Source organism: Hylobates moloch, unplaced genomic scaffold, assembly GCF_009828535.3.
Source record: "Hylobates moloch isolate HMO894 unplaced genomic scaffold, HMol_V3 SCAFFOLD_239, whole genome shotgun sequence".
In the NCBI taxonomy this organism is placed as follows: Eukaryota; Metazoa; Chordata; class Mammalia; order Primates; family Hylobatidae; genus Hylobates; species Hylobates moloch.
This window is the reverse complement of record NW_026652514.1, coordinates 1-17,745: the sequence shown is the minus strand read 5'-3', so window position 1 is coordinate 17,745 and position 17,745 is coordinate 1. Positions and strand designations below refer to the sequence as shown.

Genomic DNA, 17,745 nt, shown 5'->3' with positions numbered 1-17,745 from the left:
TTGACTGCTAAGGCTCCTTCCAGCTCCAGTGCACCATGGCTGCAGTGTTACTCACATTCCATTCAAAGCCTCCAATCACGATGCCTGAAGCTGCTCCGGTCCCAGCCAGCCCCACAAAGTGGCCACTTCCAATGTTACTAGCAAAGAGGGAGGCTCCAATCTGGAAACGCAAAAGAAAGTCAGGTGGGTGAGGGCTCTGTGCTCCACCAGGACACTCAGAGTGGGTCAAAGAGAGAGGAGACATGTCAGCCAAGAGAAGGACAAGAAAGAGCAGAGGCGGGCTGGGAGCACAACTGTGCTGGAATCATCAGGGACAGCTGGTTCAGAAGGCAGATGTGGAAACTTGGAAAATAGTAAAGATGAAAAGGAGAGGATTGGAGAAGGAGCAGTGGGATGTATCCCAAAACCGGATCATCTGTGAGTCTTTTGTGGGCCCCATGTCCAATCCTGAAGAAGATATGGGAAGTCCCACAGCCACCAGGCCTCCCTAAAAATCTCCTTCAAGGCTGTGTGCGTAGGAGCATGAGCCCTTGATCTCCATATCTCCCAGCATGCCTGGTGGCTTAGGGTCTTGCCCAATACAGGCTCTCAGTAAACACTGACAATTTTCTTGAAAGAAATCATTTCAAAGGAAGCCTCTGGACCTTAGCCACCTGGTCAAATGAGGAGGGGCATGGAGCTGATGATTTGCAAGTGATTCCTAGCTATTAAATTATGTGACTCCATGAACTCCCAAGTAACAAGAGATGATATTAATAATAATAATAATTCTCTAGATCATATAATATTGATATTTTTTACAAAGGTTCTAGGGACCCACATGGACACATGCACAAAACACTGCATTTTTCAAAGACACACACGTCTAAATATAGATTATAGAAGACAGATTGGAAGCACATATATCAAATACCCAAGAGTGGAAGACTGGAAGGGGAAAGGAGAATAGGACTGTGAATGGGAGACAAAAAAAGAAAATATCAGGTAAAGCAAGGGAGGGATCTCGCACTAACCAATCATAATACTGTGTCAGCCATTCAATTGCATTTGAGGCCAAAAAGAACTCCAGAAAGTTCTAAAGTCCTTCCGTATCCAAGAGGAGAAGGTACAGCAGCATTTGATAAGAACCAAACAAGTGTAATTATCCCCATTCTTGCTAAGCAGATGGAGAGTGGCTTGTAGTTATTTATCTAATGTGCCAAAGATGGTCCAAACCTGGAACAAAACGCTTATTTCCCCAAAAGACAGATTATGCCAAGAAACTGTTCTAACTATACCAGCCCCTATTCCTAGTATAAGGCAGCTGGTGCTTAGTGTCAAATATTAAATCAGGGGAGAGGGGGATTTCTGAAGGCTTAGCCAGAAAAAGTTCTCAGAATGACAATGAGGAGACAGTGGTTGGTGCAGGTGCATTAATACATTTGCTCAACAAATATTAACTTAGCATCTACTACATGTGTCAAGCACTAATAACAGCTGTGAATAACACAGACAAAATCCCTACTCTCAAGAAGCTTATATTCAAATACTGTAAACATAAATAAATAAACAACAAAAACAAGGATCAGAGAGTGGTAAATGCTATGAAGAGAATAGAGGGTGTGATAGAATGATTAGATTGAAGAGTCTGAGAAGGTCACTCTATGGACTTTCTCTAATATTAAGGAATTACTATTATAATTCAGACATTTAAGCTGAGATCTGAATGACAAAAAAGTTAATCATTCAGAGACCACAGGAATATCATTCCACCTAAGCAAAGACCCCCTGACACCCCACAAGTGGGAAAGGTATGCATAGTTGAGAAGCAAAAAGAAGGTGGATATATGATAATGATTTGTGATCTTAATATTTTAAAATAGAGCCATTTAGGCTGGGTGTGGTGGCTCATGCTTCTAATCCCAGTACTTTAGGAGGCTGAAGCAGGAGGATTGCTTCAGACCAGGAGTTGGAGGCCAGCCTGGGCAACATAGTGAGACCCTGCTACTACAAAAAAAATGTAAAAACTTAGCTGGGCATGGTGGTGCGTGCCTGTAGTACTACCTACTTAGGAGGCTGAGGAGGGAGGACCAATTGAGCCTAGGACTTGCAGGCTTCAATGAACTATGATCGTGCCACTGCACTCCAGCTGAAGTGACAGAGTGAGACCCTGACTCAAAAAAAACGTTAGTTTTATTCTAAGTGAGATGGGATGCCACTGGAGGATTTTAAGCAGGAGAGGGACAGGACCTAATATGCTTTTTTAAATTGCTCTAAGTTGTGTACAGATTGCAGTGTTGGGGGCAAAGGAGAAAACAGAACAACCAGGTGGGAGACTATCCCTGGCTTAGGTGAGAGAGGACAGTGGCTTGGACTGGGGTGACAACAGTTGAGACAAAGGCAAGCGTAGAGATTAGGAATTATGTTTTAGAAACAAAGTTGGTGGGCTCTGTTGATAGGTTAGATGTGGGAAATGTGGGACAGAATAATCAAAGGTAACTCCTAGATTTGGGACTTGAGTAACTGGGTGGACGCCATTCATTAAGAAGGGGAACCTAGCGGAAGGCAGGTTGCTTAGAGACATCTACCTCCTTCTGCTCAAAGCTTGAGGGGGATAACAGTCCACTTTTTTCTTTTTTTCTGAGACAGGGTTTTATTCCTGTCACCCAGGCTGGAGTGCAGTGGTGCATCTCAGCTCACTGCAACCTCTGCCTCCCAGGCTCAAGTGATCCTCCAGCCTCAGTCTCCCAAGTAGCTGGGACTACAGGCGCACACCGACTAATTTTTGTATTTTTTGTAGAGACGGGGGTTTGCCATGTTGCCCAGGCTGGTCTTGAACTCCTCGTCTCAAGCAATCCATCCGCCTTGGCCTCCCAAAATGCTCGGATTACAGATGCGAGCCACCCTACCTGGCCTAACAGTCCACTTTGAATCAAAAGTTTCATTCTGCAAGTGGCCTACCTGCCCTGACCCACTATCTTTTCATTTATCACCTCTTGCTTGATAAATAATTAAGCCTAATGCTGTACTATTAAGGACATAATTACCAGAAATTATTAACTGCATTAGATGAGTCATAAGTTCAAAAAGTCCTCTCCAATCTCTCTCCCAAACAGGGACATTGTACTTTAAGCAATGTCAGGCTGTCTTGAAGTCCCCACTCACTATCTGAGAAGAGAGTGGAATGAGGCCAGGAGAGCTTGGGGTACCAGAATGTCCTGAGCCCAGGTTCTGTTCATTTCTATTAGGGAAACAACCTTCCTCATTCTGGACTCCCTCTCTTTACCCCATGACCTACACTTAATCATTTACCAAAACTCTGACTCTGCCTTCACAATATTATGGCCACTTAGCTCTTTCTTGATGGCTCTTGTGCTGCCTGTCACTGTCTCTCAACAGGACCAAGTAACGGGCTGCTAGAGGATCTCTATTCTCTCCTTTCCATCAGTCACCTCCCCACCCACCCACATGGCCAAGCAACCTCCCCAAAGCACAACTCTGATCATAACATTGACCTTTTCAGAGACTCTCCTGGACACCCAAAATGGCCTGTCAAGTGGTCTTCCTGACAGCTACAGGCCTAAAAATAGTCTTAGGAATATAGCAAGGTTTCAAGGTAAAGTTCCCTCAAGTGCAAAGACAGCATGAGCTTTACAACTCAAGTTCGAATGTTTTCTTGACCTCTTACTATCTGGGTGATTAGAACATCTGCAAGCCTCCATCTTCTCTCGTGGCAAGGTTGGTGCAGGAGTCAAATGAAATTATGAACCAGTTGTGACTGACACAGCTGATTCTCAATCACTGTCCTTTCCCTCCTTTCTCCTCCCAAGAGGATAATTACTTCACCCTCAAAGACACTTAGCAAGAGCTACAATGGATACTGTTATAGACAGAATTGTGTCCTCTCTGCAAAATTCATATGTTAAAGCCTCAACCCCCAAGGTGATGGTATTTGGAGATAGGGCTTTTAGGGAGATAATAAGGTTAAATGAGCTCATAAGGGTGGGGCCCCAATCTGATAGGATTGGTGTCCTTATAAGAAGAGACACCAGAAATCTCTTTCTCTCTCTCCTCCTATACATGCACAGTAAAGAGGCCATATATGAGGACACGGCAAAAAGGCAGCCATCTACAAGCCAGGAAGAGAGGACTCCCCTGAAGCCAACCTTGAAGACACCTCGATTTTTGACTTCTAGAACTATGAGAAAATTAATTTCTGTTGTTTAAGCCACCCTGTCTGTGGTATTTTGTTGTGGCAGCCTGAGCCAACTAAGACAGACACCATTGTTTTATAACCTGTACTCCCCTGCCAGCTTTTTACGCTGCCCCTCCTGTTGCTGGAACTCACAAACAATGCGTTCATCATGCCAATTTCCCAAACATTTTCTCTGTCCACTCCTCACCCACGCTCATGCCCATTTGAGAATGGGCACCACTCCCATGCAGGGAGTGACCCAGTGCCGTGAATCATCACGTCCTTCTCTAGAATTTCTCCCCCGTGTTCCTGTGAATTCAGGATTTCAGACTTTATCTAAAATTTCCCCAACTTGACCTCACCTCTCACTAACCACTTTACCAACCCTCCTCACCCTCTGATGGGACTCGAAAGGCCATTACAAGTATGTGGATACTTTTGCTGCTTGTTGTGCAAGATGAACTGAGTCTGACCAAACCCAACAGGTCTGAGAGCATGGGAATCGGGAAAATAACATAATGTCACATCACAAAATGCAGAAAGGCTATTTATTCTTTTGATTTTAGGGAATTCATGATTACATTTTACTACTTAGATGTCCTATCCTGGAAGGTTGGTGGGAGGGGAGATGTATGTAAAAATTAAACAATCATTGAATCTTTCAGAGTGGAATGGGTCTGTGGATGCCACAGCTTAAGTGCCCTTTGCAACACCTTCCAAGTGATGGTCAGTTCTTAATGCATACCCCAGTGACAGCGAACTCACTACCTCACAGTGCAGCTGAATCTGTGGTAGAACAATTCTAGTTGTTAAAAAGTCATTCTTCATTTGAGCTGAAGTCTACCCATCAGTCCTACTTCCATCCTTTAGAGTGCAACAGAACAAGTCAAATCTCTCTTCCACAAGTTAGCCCTTCCAATATCTGAGGACAGGGATGGTTTCCCTGCTTAAATTTTCCCCAGACTTCTCATGTGTCTGTTCCTCATCGACAACGGACTTGATTCTCATCACCATTGTTGTTCTCTGCTGCCCTGAGCCCCATCTCTGTCCCCAAAGTTGACCTCAGACCTGAATAGACTATTCCAAACATGAGCCATCTAGAATGAAACAAGCTGCCCCTCTTGACTTCCGGTAAGGTTTTAACATTCCAAACATGAGCCATCCAGAATGAAGCAAGGTGCCCCTCTTGACTTCCCGTAAGATTTTAACATCATCCACCTTCAAATCCTCTTTGAAACCTGTCACTCAGCCATGAGTTCTTGGCAGTATGGAGGACCTGGGCCAGTCCTTCTAATTACCATCACTATTAAAGAATCTGCCTCTCTGTTATTTGGAACATTCAGCAAGAATAGATTTTTCTCCCGTTGCAATTTAGATTCCTGAAAAGACCAATTTGGTTTGCCTTAACAAGAGAGTGGCTCTGTCACTTAAATTCTTTTTACTTCAGTCTCTCCAGGGTTTGGCACAAATTTAATGTTTCCCCCTTGTGCCTCCTCTAAAGGGAAAACTACCTAAACCAAAAACATCAGGCAAAATCATTTCTCCCTACTGACTTTTTTTTTTTTCTTAGACAGAGTCTCGCTCTGTCGCCCAGGCTGGAGTGCACTGACATGATCTCAGCTCACTGCAACCTCCCCGTCCCAGGCTCAAGCGATTCTCCTGACTCAGTCTCCCAAGTAGCTGGGACTACAGCTGCACGCCAGCATGCCCAGCTAATTTTAGTAGAGACAGGGTTTGACCATATTGGCTAGGCTGGTCTTGAACTCCTGACCTCAGGTGATCTGCCCGCCTCAGCCTCCCAAAGTGCTGGGATTACAGGCATGAGCCACTGCACCCAGCCGCTACTGACAATTAATGTTAGAAGTCAGAAGCTGAGAGGAATTGCATCTGTCTCTCGAACCAAAGACAGGCGTTACTCTATTTAATGACCCATCCAGACCTATTGAAATCAGAGTAATAAGCTCTCCGGGTCATTCTTATGCCCAACAAAGTTTGAGAAGCCTGCCCTAGAGTGTATTGAAAGCCACTGTTTCCTCCTTAAACTTGTTTTCACCGCTCTTTGGAAGCAGGAATGCAGTCTGTAACTATACAATTCGAATGCTAAAATCTGGCCTGGTGGTGTGGTGTCTCAGGCCTGCAATACCAACACTTTGGGAGGTTGAGGTGGGAGGACCACTTGAGGCCAAGAGTTCAAGACCAGCCTGGGTAACATAGCGAGACCCCATCTCTAGGCAAAAAAATTAAAAACTAGCTGGGCATGGTGGCATGTACCTGTAGTCCTAGCTACTTGGAAGGCTGAGGTGGGAGGATCACTTGAGCCCAGTAATTCAAGGTTGCAGTGAGTGCGATCATGCTGCTGCACTGCAATCTGGGGGACAGAATAAGACCGTGTCCCCCCAAAAAAATGCTAAGATCTGGAGGACAAAAAGTGAAAGAGGCTCTCTCCAAAATCCCCTGCTTAACTGCCAGAATTTTAAAGATCTGTTACCCACTGGGCACGGTGGCTCACACCTGTAATCCCAGCACTTTGGGAGGATGAGCCAGACAGATGACCTGAGGTCAGGAGTTCGAGACCAGATATGGTCAACATGGTGAAACCCCATCTCTACTAAAAATACAAAAAAATTAGCCGGATGTGGTGGTAGGTGCCCATAATCCCAGCTACTCGGGAGGCTGAGGCAGGAGAATCTCTTGAGCCTGGGAGGCAGAGGTTGCAGTAAGCTGAGATCTCGCCATTGGACTCCAGCCTGGGCAACAAGAGCAAAGTTCCATCTCTTAAAAAAAAAAGGGGGGGAGGGGGGGAGGGACAGCATTAGGGGATATACCTAATGCTAAATGACGAGTTAATGGGTGCAGCACACCAACATGGCACATGGATACATATGTAACAAACCTGCACATTGTGCACATGTACCCTAAAACTTTAAGTATAATAATAATAAAATTAAATTAAATTAAAAAGTTGTACCACTTTAAAAAATATATATGTGTGTGTGTGTATGTGTGTGTGTGTGTGTGTATATATATATATATATATATATGTTACCATGGCATCTGTGCTGCCCAGTGGGCGGCATTTTCACTTCAACCACATGCCAACATATAGAACATGGAGTGAAAGAAACTTTGACTGATCTCACCCGGGAGACCCCAGAACTGGAAGGCTTGGTAGAATCAAGACTTCCAGGATACCATCAGGCCGCAGCAAAGTTATGAAAGCAAAGATATTTCGACTGGAAATCCACTGAAGCCACTCAAAAGCTTGGTGGGAAATCATTCCACAAACAATTTATCTCCTCAAGAGATGGGATTGTGAGAGTTCTCAGAGGTGATCTCAACCACCACAGACAACAAAAGTTGTTGACCAGAGAGCACTTTTCAACCTCTCAGCTGTGGCATGAAATTCAGAAGAGGAATTACAGGCACTCCAGGCTCTCTGCAATAAAGTCAGTCCCACCTTCTCCAATCTCAGCAGCCCTGCCATGCCCTGCCATGTCCCCTCCACTCTGGCAAAACCACACTGGCTCAATTTCGAAGATGTGCTCTGTGCTTTCCTGCCTCCTGCTTTTGTTTATAACATTTTCCTTTTCCTGGAATGCCCTGTTCATCAAGCTCTGTCTATAAAAACACTTCCGGCCGGGCGCGGTGGCTCACGCTTGTAATCCCAGCACTTTGGGAGGCCGAGGTGGGCGGATCACGAGGTCAGGAGATCGAGACCACTGTGGAACCCCGTCTCTACTAAAAATACAAAAAAATTAGCCAGGCGTGGTGGCGGGCGCCTGTAGTCCCAGCTACTCGGAGAGGCTGAGGCAGGAGAATGGCGTGAACCCAGGAGGCAGAGCTCGCAGTGAGCCGAGATTGCGCCACTGCACTCCAGCCTGGGCAACAGAGCGAGACTCTGTCTCAAAAAAAAAAAAAAAAAAAACACTTCCCTCATCTGCAAAATAAAGCCCAGTCCCACCTCTCCACTGACACCATCCAGAGCCGATCTCCACCCTCCAATCTCTTACCTCACGTGTTGTCTGTTCCCCTCTCCTGGTGTGTGTCACATCCCCACTTTGATAACTGCTTCCACACAGGTCTGCTGCCCCAAATACCTTCTAGCCTTCAAAGAGCCCACTTTTGAGACAGTCTTGTTCTGTCACCCAGGCAAGGAGTGCAGTGGCATGATCTCGGCTCACTGTAACTTCTGCCTCTCAGCTGTGGCATGAAATTCAGAAGAGGAATTTCAGGCACTCCAGGCTCTCTGCAATCCAGTCCTGCTTCTACTTAACAGAGGACATTCTTTGCACATGGCAAGGACTCAGTAAAGGTCTGCCCAGTGAGTAAGTGATATCGAATCCTTGAATGTTCCACTTGGGGAAACAACAGAAACCATAGCAACCAAATGTCTGAGAGTTGCATTTGTTCCCACTGGGGCATGGAGTCAAGACTCTTCTCAGGGACATGCCAAGGACTACTCTCTCCTGAAGAAGAGGCAATAAACCTAGCCTGCCAGGCCTACCCAGGGCCCATAAGAACAGCAGGGTATACTGAAGACTATGAAGTGGCTCTGTGAAATGTCAGTCTGGCAACCCATAAGCTCAGTGTTCATAAGAACAAGACCATAAGGGGAACTGACCTTATAGGTTAGTCCATCAAATAGGCTTTTTTTAATGTTAAATACTTGGTGTTGGCAAGTAAATAGGCTCTCCCACATATTTCTGGTAGAGATGTAAATTGATACCATTTTTCTGGAAAGTTGTTGGTTGGTGCACATTAAAATCATTTAAAAGTTTCTCTCCTTCCACTTATATGACCCTATTTTTAGGACTCGGTTTTAAGCAAATTATCAGAAATGCAGACAAAGACTTAGATATAAGGATTTCATCAGTATGTTCATTGCTATGTCACTTACAACAGAGGAATGTTGGAAACCACGTAAGGGCCCAACAATAGAAAAACAATTGGATAAATTCAAGTTCATATTTATGATGGAATTTTAAAAAAAATTTTGTAGAGATGGGATCTCGCTATATTGACTAGGCTGGTCTCGAACTCCTGACCTCAAGCTTTCCTCCCAGCTTGGCTTCCCAAAGTGCTAGGATTATAGGCATGAGCCACTGCACCCAGCCATATGATGGAATGTTGTGCAGCCATTAAAATTATAGCTTTGAAGAATTTGTTATGACATGAGGAGATACAAACCTATATACCATAGGAGCCCCAAAATGTTTAAATATATGCGTAGGGGTGTGTGTGTGTGTGTGTGTGTGTGTGTGTGTGTGTGTGTACCTGTGTATACATAAATATATCCAAATTTAACAATGATTATCTTGGGAAGACAAAACAATGAGTGCATTTTTAAAATACTTTTCCAGTTTTTTCACAAGGGGTTTGTATAATTTTATAATCAGAACGCAATCCTTTAAAATCTTTAAGAATAAGGAACAACAATTCCAGAGCTGTCTCAGATTCACTAGCAGAGCCTGAGGACTGAAAGCAAAGTAGGCATGTAAGTTATGTGTTTTTTGGGGGGATGTAGAAAAAGACGTGAAAATGTCACTGAGTGCTAACTACAGTTATGTTTTGTGTGCCTGGAAATAGAAAATTGACATCTTAACCCAGCTCATGTGATGCTAGAGCTGGAATTACCTTGGAAATGATTACAGCTGACCTTGTTATTTTCCAGTGAAAATAAAATTGTAGCCCAGAGGAAGAAAGTGATTCACATTTACACATTAATTTTATCTTTACTTTCACACCCTAAGGACAGTAAGGCAGTATGTGCACACTCAGGATCACAAATCCAAGCATCAAGAATTGTCCTGGGGACTGGGTGCAGTAGCTTATGCCTGTAATGCCAGCACCTTGGGAGGCCATGGCAGGAGGATCACTTGAATCTAGGAGTTTGAGACCTGCCTGGGCAACATAGTGAGACCCCATTTCTACAAAAAAATAAAAAATTAACTGGGTGCAGTGGCACTGTCTATAGTCCCAGCTACTCGGGAGGCTGAGGTAGGAGGATCCTTTGAGCCCAAGAGGTCTAGGCTTTGATGAGCTGTGATCACGCCACTGCACTCCAGCTTGGGCAACAGAGTGAGATCATATCTCAAAAAACGATGAAAAGAATTGCCCAGGGCAATGGACAACCGGCTTCACAATCAGAGGCAGCCAGGGGATTTTTAAAAAGGATCCTGTATCAATAGTCATACTTGAAAGTACAATTAAATGGCATGGACATCCTTTTCCTCCCCTCCTTCAAAGCACACTGTGAACCTTCCAACCTGGCTCTAATCTTGGTTCCATCATAGCAAACTATGTGACCTTGAGGCAGTCACTTTACTGCTTTTAGCCTCAGTCTCTTCCACTGTAAACCAAGGATAAGAATCTTTTTTGGCCTACCCTAAAGGGTGTTACTGGACTTTAATGATGTGACAAAATTTAAGAAAGTTTTGCTCCACAAAGACATGCTATTCTGAAGAAATATTGATGCTTTTACACAGCCCATGTTTTTATAGATCACCCTGAATTTCCTGAAAGAAACAGAGTCATCATTTTCTCCTTGAGGAAACAAGGTCATCATAGCCCAAATGGAAAATGCACTCAGCTAATTTCAGGAAACCTTTTTCTTTGTTAATGAACCATCTAAGACCCAGAATGTCCAGAATTCTGGAGATGGCTTCCTGTTCCTTGCCTTTGTCCTTCTCTTTAAGGGATATCGGGAGATCCCAGGGCCTCTTCCCCATGCCTTCTCTAGGCTATGCTGGACTCCTCCATTGGGATATCCTCCAATAGTGGTCCTTAAACTTTAACATAATCAGAATACAAGATATACAGTTAAGTCTGCCTATCTTGAATATGCAGATTCACAGATAATATATTCATTATACATTTGTAGTGTAAGTATGTCCCAAATATTGCATGGGACATACTTATGCTAAAAATAATAATAATAATAATAAAAAGACAGAAAAGTATGTATTGTTTGCCTGAAATTCAGATTTAACCGGGCATCCTGTATTTTTATTTGCTAAATCCGGCAACCCTAATCAGAATCACCTGGAGGACTTATTAAAACACAGAGTGGTCAGGCATGGTGGCTCACACCTGTAGTCCCAGCACTTTGGGAGGCCAAAGGGGGAAGACTGCTGGAGCTCGGGAGTTCGAGACCAGGCTGCAAAACATAGCGAGACCTCACCTCTACTAAAAATAAAAAATTAGCCAGGCGTGGTGGCACGCACCTGTAGTCCCAGGTACTCAGGAAGCTAAGGTGGGAGGATCGTTTGAGCCCAGGAGATCAAGGCTATAGCGAGCTATGATCACGTCACTGCACTCCCACGGAGCAAGACTGTGTCTCAAAAGACAAACAAACAAACAACAACAAAAAACACGCAGATTACCGGGCCCCATTTCCTAGCGTTTGTGATTCAGTAGGTCTGGTTTGAGGCTAGAAATTTTGCATTTCTAACAAGAGTGCAGGTCTTGCTGATGCTGCTGGTCTGGGTACCACAGTTTGAGAGCCCCATCCTGGGAGAATAAGAAAGGGAGAGGAGAATGCTAACTTTTACAGCACCACCTTTGGGCCAAGGGTTGGACCATGTATTTCATTTGCTTTTTCTTATTTAATGCCCACTACAGTTCTGTGAGGTTGGTATTATTCTGATCTTCATTTACAGATGAGAATAAGGATCAGAAGATTGAAGTGACTTGCCCAAAGTCTTATAGCCAAAGGTGACTCAAGTCCCAGGGGCACAGGGAGAGGCTGTGGCACACACTGACTTTGTGGTTTTTCCTGGGACATTCCCTTCTGAATGTCCCTGAGGGGGCACAGTGGGGTGAGAATCTCCTACCCATCCCACTGTAAACTCAGGAATGGCATGTGCTCATCTGTGTCATGTTTTCATATTCCTTCTTCACCTTCTCAGGAACTTGCCTTCAATCATGATTAGTGTCTCTCTTAGTAAGCCTTCTTTTCACAGAAGAAGTTTGAAAAGATTTAATCTTGGACCATTGCCATCTCAAGGATCACACTTCCTGGATTGGGACAGAAAATCAGATGGAGCTCCTATATTCAGAATATTTTATTTCTGAAACTCTAGTAAATATTTAGGCATGGGCTTTCCTCCAGAGTCATCACAGTCTCTATTTACTCGGCCAACTCCTATTCCCATGGACAATGGTCCTCTTTCACTCATTACCTTCATGAACTTCTCTCCTTGCCCAAAGAAACAAAGGGGCAAGAAATCAGGAAACCACTGACATTTTCCCACCAGTTTTTGGCACAAAAGGCAGGTGAGGTCTTCCATTGGCATTTAGAGGTTAAGGAGGCTGTAGACCAATCCATCCTCTCATCGAGATGAGCCCATCTTTGGAATCATCAGCAATTCAGGGTCACTAACTCAAAGCACCTGATCTAAATATACCATCTTGGCCGGGTGCAGTGGCTCACACCTGTAATTCCAGCACTTTGGGAGGCCAAGGTGGGCAGATCACATGAGGCCAGGAGTTCAAGACCAGCCTGGCCAACATGGTGAAACCCCGTCTCTACTAAAAGTACAAAAAATTAGCCAGGCTTGGTAGCACAAGCCTATAATCCTAGCTACTAGGGAGGCTGAGGCAGGAGAATTGCTTGAACCTGGAAGGTGGAGGTTGCAGTGAGCCAAGATTGCACCACCGCACTCCAGACTGGGCGACAGAGTGAGACCCTGTCTCAAATAAATAGATATATATACCATCTGTACCCCACACTGGCCCCCTTTCAGTTTTTCAAATATCCCAAGCTTCTTCCTACATCAGGGCCTTTGGCCATTCTGTTCCTTCCACTTGGGTTACTCATCCCAGAATCTTCACATGGCTGGCTCCTTCTGATCATTCAAGGCTCAACCTGAACACTCAATCCTCAGAAAGGCCCTCTTTCAGCCTGTGCTGAATAATGAAGACCCTTCTCCCTCCCACTGAACCTCACCCTTGACTCAAATACACTTTCTTCTGAGCACTTAACTATTATTGATAATTTTACATATATTTTGTAAGAATGTGAGGGACATACACACACATATGCACACGGATATATACCAGCACCTACATAGCATCTGACACATAGTAGGTATCAACATGCAATTGTGGAATGAGAAAATAATACTACATAAATAGATGAATGACTCAATTCACAGCTTAAGGAGGAGAAGCTGAAGATGAGAAACAATTACTATTTCATTTTATTTTTTTTTAGATGGAATCTTGCTCTGTTGCCCAAGCTGGAGTGCAATGGTGCGATCTCAGCTCACTGCAACCTCCATCTCCCGGGTTCAAGAGATTCTCCTACCTCAGCCTCCCAAGTAGCTAGGATTACAGGCACCTGCCACCATGCCCAGCTAATTTTTGTAATTTTAGTAGAGACGGGTTTCATCATGTTGGCCAGGCTGGTCTCGAACTCCCAATCCAGGCGATCTGCCTGCCTCGGCCTGCCAAAGTGCTGGGATTACTGGCGTGAGCCACCACACCCAGCCGAGAAACAATTATAATGATGATAATCATGATAGGCATCCCTCAGACAGCATTAACTATATAGTGTCCTAAGAGATTGACATGTATTAACTAATTTAATCCCAGATATTTCTAATATGAATAATACAATGAATTCATTTTAACTGATAGTTTCACCACCTTTCTGCCTCTTCTGACTTCTACCAACCAGAAATACGGATTACAAAAAAAAGTAATTTTTTTCTCTGTCTACAGAAGCACTAATCTGTTAGAAAATTCTCGGAAGGCAGCCAGTGAGAAAGGAGAAGCCAGGTGCTTAGGTACTAACTAGATGGCAGGGACTTGGTTACACATCAATCAATTGATGCCTAGAAACACCAAGAATACATGGAGTGGTGAGTGGCTGTGTATTAATCAGGAAGCTCCTCAGAGGAGAGACTAAGCCATGAAGAATGGGAGGGAAGTAGTTCCACCAAAAAAAGGGAGAGAAGGATGAAGGGGAGAGAAAGAGGAAAAGAGAAGAGAGAGGGGAAAGAGAAGGAAGAAAGGGAAGGAGGGAAAGGATGAGAAGGAGGAGGAGAATAAAAAGGAGGAAGAGAAGGTGGAGGAATAGGAAAAGGAGAGTGAGTAATAGGAAGAGAAGAAAAGGGAGGAAAAATAAGGAGGAGGAAGAAGAGAGAGCAAAGCAGACACTGCTCTGATAACCCAAAAGCTCCCACCCAAAATATACCAATGGGGAACTGCCAAGTTTTGCAAAACCTCGACTCAAACTGAGAAAACAGATGGCCTGAGAGTGAGGAAACATAACCACACCGAACTTTACCAAGGAGTCCAATGTGGGCTGAAATTGGGAACTCTGATTAGGACTTGCTTTTCCAGTTTTACTGCCATGAGCCTAAACAACAACAATTTTTCTCTGTGCATAAAAACAGAAATTTGGAGCACTGCTGGAGGGAGGCTTTGACTTAGACCCTGCACCCTCCTAACCTCCTGAATTCTTACCACTGTCTATACTGTGTGGCCCCTGCACCAGAGGCCAGAATATAGACTCAGGTCTCAGGTGACACCACCAAGGGGGACCAGCATGAGGGTTTGGGGTCATGTCCCTCTTCTCCTTCTTTTCTCTTTAATTCAGCCCATATTTGTCAAGTGCCTTCTTGCAGTGCAAGGCCTTGGTGTTGTGAGGCCTAAAAACAATTAAGAAAAGCATAGGCCCAGCTCTCATCACAGGGCACTGGGATAAATAAGAGCACATGCAGGTAAAAAGCAAGTAGAGCAAGAAGAGAGGGCCAAATGAACCTGGGCCAGAAGAGGCAGGAATTTCTTCCCCCAGGCTTATGAAGAGTCAAGTACTTATCTTTCCTTCTCACTTCTTCCTGGAGTGCATCCCTGCCTCTCCCATGTCCAGTTGCCTGGTTCCCTCTCTTCCTCTCCAATTCATGAACTCCCCACCCATGTATTGGGACTACCAGGTTTTTCTAAGACACCCTTTGGCTCCCCTGGTGACATCATAAGTGGCTGGACTTTGAACTGATCATTAGGTTTTAGAAACATAAAGATAAAATCAGACATATTTTACCCAAGAGGACTTGAAAAGTTTGAGAACCTGTCCTCTTTCTTCAGGGAAAATTTTCATCAGGGTCTCTGGTCGGCCCCAAATGAAATAATTTCTTGGTTTTCAGACCAATCTTTAGGCCACACCAATTGGCCTCATAAATTTCGATCTCAAAAGACAAGGAGAAAGAGACCTGAATAACCAGAAGATCAGAGGAAGTCTTAGCTCTGTCATTATCTTGTGTAAACGTAGGCAACCCATGGGATTAATCATCGTCTTCACTCTACTTACCTCACTAGATCATTGAGGATTCAATCAGATAAGTGATATGACAGTCCTTCAATAGGGTTTCAATTGCAAAGAAGAATAAGAGCTAAACCTGAGGGTTTAATGTGTGCCAGGCTCTGTTCTGAGACTGTGTGTGTGTGTCCTCAAAACAACAAATCTGGCCCTCCACCTATTTTTGCAAATAAAGTCAGCCACATCCATTCATTCATCCATTTTCCTTGGATGTTTTTATGTTACAACAGCAGAGTGGAGTAGTTGTGACAGAGATTGCATAGCAGCGAAGCCAAAAATATTTACTATCTGGTCTTTTACAGAAAAAGTTTGTCAACTATTTTGTTGTTGTTCTGTTGTTGTTGGGTTTGGGATTTTTGTTGTTGTTGTTGTTTTTGTTTTTTGGGTTTTTGTTGTTGTTGTTGTTGTTGTTTGAAACAGGGTCTCACTCTGTCCCCCAGGCTGGAAGGCAGTAATGCAATCATGGCTCACTGCAGCCTTGACCTTCCCAGATCAAGCGATCCTCCCACCTCAGCCTTCCAAGTAGCTAGGACTACAGGTGCACACCACCACGCCCAGCTATTTTTTAATTTTTCTGTAGAGATAAGATCTTGCTATGTTGCCCAGGCTGGTCTTGAACTGCTGGGCTCAAGCAATTCTCTCACTTCTGCCTCCCAAAATGCCTAGATTGCAGGTGTGAGTCACCATGCCTAGCTGAAACTTAGAATTTTAGTCCTTGAAGAGCCTTTGAGATTCCTTATCTGATCAGCTCCACATTATAGAGGAGACTCCAGAGACTCAGAGATTAATGAATTGCCCATTAATTGGGCAATTAATGGCTTGCCCAAAGCTGGAACAAGCCAAATCCTGTGGCTTCTTGTGCAGTTCCCACTCCCTGCCCTTTGGAATACTTCTTTCTAAATCTAAGGGAGCTGCTCCCATGGAGCTGGCTCTGCCAGTAGTCCTGGTAGGTGTGATCAAACTATCTTCCAAAACAAGAGTCTCTCACGGGGCTGTGTACCTGGGGCCTCACTTCTCTGTGTAATTTCTGCTGCCAATATCCAAAGAGTGGGGAATTCCCCTTCAAAGCTCAGCCCCTGAGCTTCACAGCTTTCCTACCCTCGCATCTCCACACAGACAGCTGTGAGTGAAACGTGGCAAACCCTAGTGCCACATAAAAAGGGAATCCTGGGCCACCAACCAGCCCACAATTACGTAAGGTACAGTTTCATGGTTTCATGTTACTCAGATGAGTTGCCTTGGCTTGCCTCAAGCATGACTCAGGCTTCCGGGGACCTCCCAGCCCGGATCCCTATGCAAGCTGACTCTTCTTGTAATTTCAATCCTGGAGTCCTTGCTCCTTCCCTCTGATTGTCCCTTGCTTCTATCCTCAAGCCAACACACAAACTGTTTTTCTCTCTGGGCCTCATTCAGTTTTCAGGAACGGAGTGTGTTTCCAGAGTTTCTGAATCTTCACCTGTTTCAAGTCATAACCACTCCTTTCAAAGCCCCCTAAACCCCAGGAATGCCCAAAAACAGTGTCTCCTCTATCCAATATGTTTTCAGACTTTATGAGCTCTGATTTTCTCCTACTTTTCTTGTGGGTGACAACCCAACCCCTCTCTGTCTCAGGTATATCAACCCAGGTCAATACAAGTTGTTCCTTCTTCCAGAAGCTTCTCTGCTGCCCACTCTTCCTATGGCACAAAGCTACTGGGATAAAGGCAGATGGAGGGGCAAAGGGCAAGTGAGATGTCAGCAGTGGAGAGCCTCTGACCCCTGTGATATGTTCCTTGGGCCAGCACATTTGAGAACTGATATTCTGGTTATGGATTTATGGACCAATGACAGGCTTTGAACCAACTTTGTATTTTATTGAAGGACTCTAAGGGTGATTTATTTAAAGGCTATTCCCTTACTGCAAGAGATTAAGGGTGCCCAGGAGACCCGATGAGCATGAGACTCACTGTCAAGTATCTGATTGGGATCCTTGAATCCTAGAATCACCACCATCCAAAGCCAAGAAGAAAATGAGTTCCTAAAGGGAGTATCAGTTAAGCAGTTATGCAAATGACATTTCAGAGAAAACTTACCGGCCACCACACCATACTTCGGCCTGCCAGGAAGAAGCCTCCAACAGTCCCACGATTGGTGGAAAACATAGCCTGAGGAGGAAAGGGTCAAAAATGTAATCGAAAACTAGAAGAGTGGCCTTGCCAACCAAAGGACATACCTCCCCATACGTGCACCTTCTTCTACCCACTCCACT

The 17,745-nt window shown here is 44.5% G+C and overlaps 1 protein-coding gene across 1 annotated transcript in view; it reads right to left on the bottom strand.

The window, feature by feature from the left end:
- Positions 1–17,641, bottom strand: part of LOC116464161 (sodium/glucose cotransporter 1-like) — a gene marked incomplete at both ends in the record, with an annotated part of 36,847 nt that extends 19,206 nt beyond the window's left edge. Inside the window, 3 exons of the mRNA XM_058434997.1 lie at positions 56–160; positions 8,185–8,274; positions 17,570–17,641. Coding sequence (XP_058290980.1) covers positions 56–160; positions 8,185–8,274; positions 17,570–17,641 — 267 coding nt within the window. The remainder of the gene's footprint in view (positions 1–55; positions 161–8,184; positions 8,275–17,569) is intronic.
- Between the last annotated feature and the right edge of the window lie 104 nt (positions 17,642–17,745).